Below are 11,463 nucleotides of genomic sequence, written 5' to 3' on the forward strand. Positions count from 1 at the left end.
TCACAGAAATTTGTCAATTGTTTATTGTATCCACACCATAGTATCCTAATTTTGTTATGGCACAAGATTTCCCATGAGCCCTGCAATTTAAAAACAATCGCAACAACATCTAGAACATAAGGAATTTTTGTGAAAGCATTACAACCACTGGAAAACTCTGCCCAAACATATAACTCTATCCAAAATGAATGCATTACAAATTAATGTAGTTATAAGGGTAAGCTGCTAAGAGTAGAGCATGTAATTCTTGAAATACTTATTAATGTGCAGATCACCTATGAATTATCTGAGTTCTGGAGTTGATAGTGCCTAGTTTCTGGATGATGTAATCTTAGGATGCAGGGTTCACTTAGGTTAAAGCAAAGCACAAAATACAAATGAGAACATAGGTATTACAAATAGTATTTGACACAACTTCCTCATTCATTTCTGAATTTTTTCATAAACCCTTTTATGGTACATGTTCTTTTGATTATATTTCATTTTGTGAGGTTTCTCAAAAGTTACATCTAAACTATTTTAATTATAAAGTGAACAAGGCTCATGTACCAAATGTAAAGATGTCAAAGGATGGATACAAGCAAAATACAGGATGAAATATAGATAACAGAATAACAGCACCATTTTTATACATTCCATTATGACATCATTATATATTCCATCCTATAATCTCATAAATCAAAGCTTTTAACTGTCTGGATTCATATGTGACTGTATTCTTTCCAGTATGCATTCTTTCTTCTTCCAGAGGTTGTTCAATAATAGCAGGGATGTTCCTACCATAAACTTCACATTGTTCTAGAAACTGGAGACATTCTTGAATAACACTGTCACGAAGCACAATCATGTGTTTTGACATGTTTTCTAATAAAGACAGGAAGCATCTTTTGGCGTAATACCAGGTGTCCGTGCCCAGTTTCTTATGATAAGGTTCCAGGCTTTTGATAACCCGAGAAATCCCAAAGTCATAATTTCCCTTGGCACAATAAAGTGTGCCGATCACCAAATTCACAATGCAGAGGTGGTAGATTTTCTTATCGGGGTCATCATAGGACAGCTGCTCTTCCTCCTTTTCAATCTTCCTCATCAACTCCTCAGCTTCTTCATTCTGACTTGTCATAATATATGAAACACACAGGTTAGCCAGCACAATAGCACTGACATTCAGGATGTTGTCGTAATGCTTCTTGACTATGGGTTCATAGAACCCTATAGCTTCTTTGTATTTATTTTCCTGCATGAACAGCACATGAGCCACGTTCAGCTTCCACACGTCATGGTCATTACAGAACTCCACAGATTTGCGGAAGATCTTTTCCACCATTGGATAATTCTCGAGGTTCCAGTAGATTTTGGCCTGGGCCATCAACACAGGAATATACTTCTCCAGAGTGTCGTCATACTCATTCACTGCCTTTTTGACAGCTTCATCATCTCTGTTGTGTCTTGCTTCCTGTACTTGTTTAGTGACTCTCCGGAGCTGTTCAGTCAGCATCCCTGCTAGCCCATCAAGCTTAATGAAAGCCTCTTCAGGGGCTGTCTGGCAAGTGATCATGGCATCCAAGAAGTCATAGAGATAGGGTGTGAGGAACTTGTAAGTGAAATGGGCATTCTCGGCCAGGACATCTGCTGCCAGGTCAAAATACTCATACTTACAGTAGAGCAGCAGCAGGTTGCCAAAGGTCTCCGGGGGAAAGGGGTTCTGCTGGAGCAAAAACTGTAGCTTTTCAAACCCTTCTGTAGGCCTGGCATCCATGTTCATTAGCGCCTGGTTGTGCAGGGTCACGGGGTCCAACTCTTCTTCTGCCCTAGGTGGCATGTCAGTGAGGGTTTCCTGGGCTACGTCATAGTTTCTCAGTTGGTATTCTATGGCTGCCTTGAGGTTGAAGGCTTCCACCAGGGCAGTCTGGTGAAGGACTAAGGTGTTGCCAACACTTCGAACATCAATGCCCTCAGTGGTCATGCCCACACCTAGCTCTGGGTGCTGGCGGATGCCACGTTCAATAATGTCGCCGATGTGCTTCAGCGCCGGGGCATAGTGCCGGCTACTGTAATAGGCCAAAGCCAGGTTGTAGGAAAGGTCAGGCCGGTAGCCCGAAGCCTGGAGGGCCGCAAAGAACTTGGAACACGCGGCCTCATACTGCCCCTCCTTGTAGAGCAAACAGCCCAGGTTGACTTGACCATCGGGCTCGTTCTCACCCCCACTGTCCTCTCCCCCTTCCCCGCCCAGTAGCTGCTCCACCAGGCTCTTAGCCCCGGGCAGGTCGCCCTCGCTGTACTTGATCGCGGCTTGCAGACGGAGGACCCGGTTGTGGTAGGCGGGGTTGTCCAGCAGGAGGAAGGCGACCCGGGTGGCCTCTGGATAAAGGCAGGCCTTGTACAGGGCCTGCGCCTGATACAGGCGGTACTGCTCCAGTTCCGGGTGCAGCTGGCCCAGCTGCTCATAGCACTCGGCCGCCAGCGTGAACTCCTGCAGGCGGTAGTAGCAGTAGCCCAGCAGCGACAGGCCGGCGCGGCTCCTCGGGCTCCGCTGGAGCTCATCGCCCAGCAGCTGCACCGCCTCAGCGTAGCGCGAATCTCGGATGAGCCGGTACACGACGGCAGTGAACTCTCCATCGGGGATCTGCGCGCCGCTCAGCCCGGCCATAATCGCCAAGTTGGTTGTGCGTGCTGGTTACCACGGCAACAAGCCCACCGGAAAGGAAAGGTGCTCGTCTTGAGAGTACTTTGTTACGGAATAAGCTCAATGGGAATAAAAAGTCATCACTGAAATTAGTCTTTTAGTTATTAATTTTGTTCTTGAAGACTTTAGGCTGCTAAGGCCGTGCGTCACGCAAGACCGAACAAACGCTTCCACGCAGTTGAGAGACGAAAACTCCACTTCCCGGCATGCAGCACTGCAGCAACGCCGCCGCCCTGAACGTGACCGCGCTGCCTGCTGGGAGTTTAGTCTCGCGGGACCAACTCCCACGCATTGGGATAGGGTGTTTCACCGGCGTTTTGTTTTTGTTAGTGCGGTTTGTTTGGTTCCATTTGTAGCATTTCGGTGTCTGGCACGGGAGAGGAAAGTTTATGGTCTGAAACCCCTTGCTTTTCTTAGCTATTTACGGTGTGCAATACCTACAAAAGATATCGGTTCCTGTTTTGTGATTGTAAATTAGTGGGAAGGAAATGGCGGACTACCTCCTTGGTAGCACCCTGAAATTAGGTTCCTTTTTAAAGCTATCCTGAGGGCATACTTTTTAGCAACGTAATATGGAGAGACTGAAAGTCTCTATTTTTCCACAGGTGGCGTGGGATAGCTTCTGTGAATCTTATCAGCTTCTGTGAGATCCTCAATTTTAGATTCAAGTTTCTATAATCTGCCCCTCTTTTTTTTTTTTTTTTAAATAAACAATTATTACTGAACAGATGGGGCCACTTACACTTGGACTCCTGCCCTGGCCCTCTAACGAAATTTCACTCCAAAGAAGAGACCATTCTTTCTTGATCTACCTAGATCTCCATTGGTGTTTTCAAAAACTGTTTATTTTTGAGAGAGAGAGAGGACGAGTAGGGGAGGGGACACACACACAGAGAATCCGGAAGCTTTAGGCTCTGACCTGTTGGCACAAGCGGATGTGGGGCTCAAACACCCTGAGCTGAAGTCAGACACTTAACTGAGTGAACCACCCAGGCCCCCCTCCACTGGTCTTCTATCATTTGCATTGGCCTGTCTAGTCCTTAAGATAAACAGTGTCCAAATAAAAGCATGATTTTGGTATTTGCTTAAAGACTTCCATGGAAGTCCTTTATCATCCTTATAGTTTTGCTGGCCCTGCGTCTTTTCTGTATATGAATTTTAGACCCAACACCAGACATATTGTGTGACACTCTATTAGACCATTTCTGTACATTTTTTTCTAATTTTAATAACCACCCTCATATTCTATATAGTACAAGTAAGGAGTCTGTGTACTGGAAAGTTTGATGTTATTTGCTTAAGACCACACAGCTAGGTAGTGAGCAGCTGTGCCAGGATAGTCAACATCTATTTTCAGTAGGAAATAGTTACTGTTAAATACCTCATTCCATATATCCCCTATAGATGAGTTTGTAAGAGCCCAGTGTTTGGGGCCAAGTTGTATAATGGAAGATTAGTGTCTTTTTTCTCCATTCAACCAACCAGCCAGCCAACCAACCAACTTGGTGTGGTCAATAGAAAATTGAACTTCCAGATCTGAACTGCAGCTGTGAGCAGACGTTAGGAAGTAATTAGTGGGGGTGGTATAGCTTCTAGTCATCTGGTATATCTAGGCAGAGACTTCTGTAGGTGTGTGATTGTTCATAGCAGAAAACAACCAACTTTATGTACTCATTCAGTCTTCTCTCTTCCTGAGAAATTCGCAGAGCTGTGATCTTCTAAGTGAGAACAGAAAAGGAACTTGCCACTGGATACCAAGAAAGGAACAAACTGCACACATTTCGGAGTGTTGAGTGGGCCTCTGGTCCATCTAAGTTACCCTGAGAACATAGCCAATGAGGATCACTCTAATTCTACTCTGACACATCTTCAACCCAATGTCTTGGTGCACGCTTTTAGGACCTTCAACTCAGAAGGTACGTGGGTTATCAGAGGCTGGGTTTTGCTGCTCAGTAATTGAGGGTGGGGTGCGGGATGATCTTCACCCTATGGCTGCCTGACTACATTTTTCCCTTGGAAACTCAGCCTCACTATTTAAAGATCTTTATGTATGAACTGTTACTTTAGGTAAGTTACTGTTAAATCAAGGTAAGACAACAGAACTTAGAAATGGGAAGTTACCTTTTTATCTTTAGTCTGTTAGTCTTTTTTTCAGAGTTGTATTTGTGTCATGAAAGTGCACACCTCCAAATGGCTTCTTGGAAAAATGTATGAAAAATAGAAGGACTGTCTGCTCTCCCCCAAATTTCTCAGATGCCTTCAGGCATCAGTTGGGTCCCCTGTTTGTGTTAGCACTTACCTGTGAGTGTGGCATCTGATGGGGGAGGAGGGAGGCCTCTATGTGTCTTCCCCCTTATTTCATGTGCTGCTGTTCCAGAGGCCTGGCTGGAAAAAAGTGGGACATTCGGCTTAGACAGATGGAGGGCAGGGTCATTTTCAAAATGAAATGAGTGCACAAATCACACTGTGAAATTGGCATGACCATCACTGCTGCTGTGATAGACTGACTTTTATTTAGTCTGTGATGGGCAGTTGGGGAATAGATTAGGTTTTTGGAGTGGGGGAGGGCTGAAAGAAGGCCCTTTAATTAATGATAGAAATTCTGGAAAGCAGTAAATGGAATGGAATATTGTAAAATGTCATAAAGGACCATTTTGTTTCCAACAGAATCTTGAAAACTGGAGCATGTATCAAAAAGTAAATGTATCGTACATTCCTAGCAATAAGAAAGCATTTGGTGGTTGCAGTAAAATGATTTAGTGCCTTATTGAAAGAAACTAGGCTTTGAAAAAATGGTGTTGAACTCGATGGATTTTGCTGCAAAAAGAAAGGCATGTTTACCATGTAGAAGAATTCCATTCAGGCAAAATGTGTAGGAGCTAAAAGCATGACATTTAGTTCTTCATATGCTTATGTTTCTGCCTGCTGAAGCACGAGATGATCAAATCCTATTCTATTTGTACATGTAATCTGTTTGGCATTCTTTTGTAAAACAGTTGGTAGGTGTGATTTCTTATTTACCCTTTAAATGTGATCATTTCCTGTTGGTAAACCGGTCATTTCTGAACATCCCAACTGCTACAGCTGTGGTCAGACATCTTTCTTGATAAAGGAAGGCCTTTTGGAAAAACCATTTTCCAGTTATTTCTTTTTCCCTCTCATATCAGGCCATTTTCTTCAGGATGGTCAGTTTCAGGGGCTCAGTTGCTTTGTTTCCTCTCAACAGTCAAGAGGGAAAAAAAAGACTAGTACCAAATTGGTAATGTAATAGCCTTTTAGGAGCATCCGTTCTCTCCTTTAACACTTTTGGAAGGGTTGTATACCAAATCAACACTTGGGGACATTTATGCTCAGACATTTAACCTCATTATGAACTCTCTTTTTGCTGCTGGTTTCAGCTCTATTACTATTTTAATTAGGTTTCTTTCTTGGATATACCTTATTATTTTTTTTATCAAGTAGCTTATATTTAGGTGCTTGCAGTGTTGTTATCTAAATCAGCTTATCAGGGAGAGCACAATAGCATTCTCATTTATAAATGGAATTAGTAGGGAAGGCACAACTTGGATACTGGCATTGAAAGAAAGCAATCAACCATCCAGACAAAGAGCTACTCTAAGCCTCGTGTTTATGCAGTACTTTCTGTACCAGGACCAGGTCCTGCTTTGCCTAACTTCCCTCATTAATCCTCACAGCCCTTCTGTGAATTAGGTGACTCTTATTGTTCGCCCTGCTGGAAAACCATGGACTGCAAAGCACAGAAAGAAGCCTGTGGTTGCTGCAGCCAGCCTGTGGGGGCTGGCGATTGCTTAAGCTGGCCAGTAGGGGCCACACTGCACCTCTTCCCTCTCTCCCCCGGGCACCTCCTCTCCAGTCCTTTGAATTGGCTTTGGATCATTTGCTGCAGTTTGTTCTAATAGAACAGGCACAATGGTGTAAGAATTTTAAAGTTTAAGCACCGAAGCCGTTGTGTAATTGTATGGCGTCGGTGTGGCTGGCAGGCCTGCATTGATGCGATCCCCTGTGTAATTGCCCATGCAAATTCGAGCAATCTGTAAGGGACACAGAAACCCGCATTCAGCTACAGATTCTTCTCCCCCAGAAAATCTTTAATAATTCGAAGAACCTTTTGTCATCTTTAAAATGCTCCATGAACTGGGATATCTCAGTGTCCCTCTCATATGGGCAAACATCACAGATCAAGGTTAATGGGCTAAATTCACAGCCAAAATTTAAACTGTAGGTACTCTGATGCATGCTTTCCTCTTTCAGACTTTAAATCACCCTTCTCAAGAGAAATAGATTATTCCAGACATTTATTTAAACTTTAAGCATTTTATTAAAAACCAAGATATTTAGGTCTCTTAAAGCAGACGGTTTCAAACTCATGAATTCATTGCTTGTGAAATTGCTTGCAATCTGTAAGGTAGTATTCTTACAATGAAACATCATCAGCCTGGCAAATCTGCACAAAGCCAGTGACTCCAAACAATTCAGCTGAAGACATATTTCCCTTTTTTTTGCGTAAAACGATAGTAATTAGGAAGCAAATCTGGAGGGGATCCTTTTTAGATTATTGTATATCAAAATAAAATGGCAAAAGCAATTTTTCCCCAGGGAATGAGACTTAACAAAACCTCATCTCTTATTTCCATACTATGCCCTTCCTTCCTCCTTCCCTCCCTTCTTTCCACTATCCCTCCCTCCCTCCCTTTCTCCCTTCTGTCCTTCCTTCCTTCCATCCTTTAATTCGTGTAAACATGATTTAATATAAATCTAAAGAAAACAAATTGAGATTCTAATACACACATATATACATATAGAAAGTGAACACAAAGAAAAATGATGGCCTCAAATAGCACATTTTTATCACAGCAAATACTTCATTTATGTAATAAACATGTGTCTGTACCAGTGTATACATTCAGCAACATTGGTATAGATACGCTGCACAGAAACAACTAATCTTTAGCCCTGTGGCGAGATGTCCCAAATATGCAAGAACATTCAAAATTAAATTAGGGAGGAAGTAACCCAAAATTGCTAGCTGAGGAAAAGGTAGTAACATCAACAATGTAAGCAGGACATTAGGCATTGTTGAACCATGTGCTCATCGTGACATTCCCTGGACACGCTTCATTTTGCTTCACTCATCTCTGGGTTTTATTCTATTACTGCTCACTTAAGAAACTTCTGAAATTCTGGCCTTCTTGTAGCCAGACCCAACCTTTACATTTCTGGCTACGTTTGAGTTTGGGGAGCTCTTGACAGCAAGTGGCAGAACAGCTGTTTCTGAGACTGTTACTGTGAAGCAGACAATGAGACCTCACGGCACTGGCACTGCCAGAGTTTTCAGGGTGCAGAATTAGGTTTTGTTCTGTCATTTAATGAATTCTCTTTGAGTTTTTATTTTTTCTCGCTTAGACATTTTTCTTTGGATTTAAATCTTCCCTAACATGTTTAGATTTCTGTCCTGCTTGAGGGGAGTTTTTCCTCACTATTACTGGGGTGAGACTTTATCTTTCTGCAATTCATTTAGAGTCAGCAGGAGAAATGGATTTTAAAATAATTGTATGGCAAAGTAAATTGAGCAGACTCTGTTTAATGACCTAAGGTAAGTGGATAAAATATGATAAATTTTGATATGTGAAAAAAGCAACTGGATTCCTGTAGCATTAATATTAGATGATATTGCTATTACACTAACAGAAATTTAAAGATCATTTCTAACCCAACCCAATGTGTATGCAAGTATAAAATACCTGGAAATGTATAGACATCTCAGATTTTAGAAATAAAAACACATGCAATTTTAATTTCATTTGACCCGCTTTATAAATTGACTTCTAAATTAAACTGACTGCCATTTATGGGATATCTAGGTATGAGATAATCTAAAATTGTCCTTTATGAAGTGAAAGGTATATTTTTAAAAAGCTGTACTGATGACCATATCTTTCATGATCACTAGAGGCAGGCTCAGACATATCTGTGATAGGGGTGTTTTATATCTTATATATAGGGGTGTTTATATATACATATACCCATATATGTAACTTTTAATTTTGTCTTTAGAGAGAAGATGACCTCTTTAGGTTTGTTCCTATTGTATCTGAGAAGAGTAAGTAAGACGATTATGTGGAAAATATTTTAAAATTTAAGTACAAGTTGGTCCTCTGGTTTAGAAATGAACCGAATAAAAGCCAGTGCTTTTATTTTCAGGTGGAAAACCCAAGACCTAAAGGCTCCCAAGAGAACAAGTCAAACTGGTGGCCAGGTTGTGGGCAGGGGCCCATCTACTGTGCATCCTGTGGTGTCAGTTGTAGTTTGCACTCCATCTCTCCTGGCCAGGATCGCAAGCTACATTGTGGGTTGTGCCTGCGTCGTCTACATATTGACTACTCAGAAAATAAACAGCATGTCGGAAAAGATATATCACATGGAGAAGGTAGGATGAATTCATTTCAGCCATTAATGCCAGGAGACCCGAGGAAGCAAACATAGTCTGGTCAGCTGATGGTTTTATAAGAAGGCTCACATTTCAAATGCCTGCTTCTAGTAGGAAACAACCATTAATGATAAGGACTGAGAATATGTCTCTTTATTGTAGGAAAGCAAAATATATAGATCATCACACATACCTCACAGTCTTGGAAAATCATGCATTATTTAGGAAAAAAAAAAAAAAGGCTTAAAAATATCTCAGACGCCCAAGTGTTCAGCCTCTCACCCCTGGGTTGCACAGGGAGGGTGCTGCTGTCGTTTTCCACTGCCTCATGGTCTCTGAGGAACGTCCCCATGGCATTAGTCAGCAGTTTCTGAATTTTGACCCACAATAGGAAAGATACCTCAAGACAGGAAAAATAGATGGAGGCAATTACAAACAGCTAGTTGATTGATGGTTGACATTGTCAGGGCTCCAGTGTATGGCAGATTGCAATGGTGTTGAACTCCCCTTGCTACCAGTGGATGTTGCTATTGGCAACCGTGCAGTGAAGCCAATAAAAAGCCAAGAAAATGAGACGAAAGCTCAACCTTAGTGGAAGCCGTAGGGTTTGTGCTATAAATTATGTTCCCCTTAGCAATGTGTAGCATCAACGCTCAGGGCAGCTCCAGTGCTTGTAGCTGCCTGCAGTTTCCATCGGACCCTGGGTCTTGTTTTATCATAAAGCTCTAGATAGACTGGCATCTGTCTGTCTGGGCTGTTTATTTATTTATTGCTGGGGAGGATGACAGATGTGGGTTCATCTTTGCCTCACATGGACTGATTTCCAGTTCCTGTTTGTGATACAGACATGGTGTGGCACCCTAGCTGGGAACACCTGCAGTGCTTCTGAGCTGCAGTCACACTACCCAAGGTCTGTCCCCAACTCCATTCCCCTACCTCTCCACCCCCCCCTCCACCCCCCACCCCTCTATCCCGCCCCGCTTCACCTGAAGGAGGGCAGACAGCTGGCCAGAGGCTATTTTCCTTTAGAGCAGAGTGGTTCAGAAAACTGGCTTAATAAAATCCATAAATCTGAGCAGCCTCCTTTTACCTGCTCTGAAAAGGCACTTTTTCCTGTGCTCGTTTTTTCCCTCTAGATTCTCCTGTCTTCCCTGCAGAGGCAGCTGTAAATGGTGGCCAGGAACATTTTTTTTAGGTTCCCAGTCCCTTCTCTCTTTTGTCAAACCCTTCCCTGCTCAAATAGCTCTCTTTTCTAAGCAAGAATTCTGTATCCTCATTTTGGGGGTTAGAAGCACCATTTTTCTTTGGATTGATGTGTACCTGGCCTTGGGCAGTTCTCTTACCACCTGCCTCAGTCTCTGTCTTTTCTGTTTTGGGTGTCTTTTGCTTCCCATCCTCATCTTCCTCTCCCCCACCCCCACTCTCCTGGTTTATAATTTTCTTTGACTTTATTTCTTGCTGTATGGGGTCTTATGTCTTCCCTCCAGATACCTGCTCTTCCATCTCTTTGGTTTTGGGACCTTCATTTACCCATTCTTGAAACATTTCTGGAATGTCTGCTATGTGCCAGGGAAGCAGTACTCTTTGTATAACTTGGTCCCTATTTCCTCAATATTTGAGTAGTCAAGTTAATAACTGATACTGATTAGTAACAATAAGAACAAAAATCATCTGTGAACTATAGATTTTTCAGAGCTGGAATGCACTCCAGTGTTCAAATAGTACAGGGATCTCCAAACTCCTCAGAGCTCCTTTACACATCGCCATGTCTGTAATCAAAGAGAGGAGAATTTTCAGGTTCTGGGTCCCCAACCTGGCATCAAACAGAGAATTTCACCTCTTAGATATTTTATATCTTGGAGATTCCTTGTAAGACTTATTTGAACAAAGAGTTCTGAGGTTAAAACACATTTGCAAATCATTTCCTATCTCATTCAGCAAATGAGGAAACAGGCTGGGACAAGTTAGGTGTTTGGTGTCAAAGCCAGGGTCATAAATCTAGCTTCTAGTCCAGTATTCTAGGCAATGGTTTGGGCAAGTCAAACGATGTGCTCAATCTCTCAGGTTAAATGGGCAGCAAAGCAGTTTCTAGTCATTGAATCGATTTACTATAGTTTATTATTATAAACCTAGTCTCCTAAAGCAAATTTGTCCTCTGGCCAGAATGTTATTTTTTCGTTGTTGCTGTTAATCTTTTTAATGTTTATTCGTTTTTTAGAGAGAGAGACAGAGACAGAGCACAAGCATGGAGAGCAGAGAGAAAGGGAACACAGAATCTGAAACAGGCTCTAGGCTCTGAGCTGTCAGCACAGAGCCTGACGCAGGGCTCGAA

The 11,463-nt window shown here is 42.4% G+C and overlaps 1 protein-coding gene across 1 annotated transcript; it reads right to left on the reverse strand.

Annotated features, from left to right (window-relative positions):
* Positions 1–2,833, reverse strand: LOC120222602 (tetratricopeptide repeat protein 30A). Its single transcript, XM_039220482.1, has one exon. The coding sequence runs from the start codon at positions 2,645–2,647 to the stop codon at positions 650–652; it is 1,998 nt and encodes a 665-aa protein (XP_039076413.1). The 5' UTR covers positions 2,648–2,833; the 3' UTR covers positions 1–649.
* Positions 2,834–11,463: the final 8,630 nt, after the last annotated feature.

Source organism: Hyaena hyaena, unplaced genomic scaffold, assembly GCF_003009895.1.
Source record: "Hyaena hyaena isolate Hyena2069 unplaced genomic scaffold, ASM300989v1 scaffold_901, whole genome shotgun sequence".
In the NCBI taxonomy this organism is placed as follows: domain Eukaryota; kingdom Metazoa; phylum Chordata; class Mammalia; order Carnivora; family Hyaenidae; genus Hyaena; species Hyaena hyaena.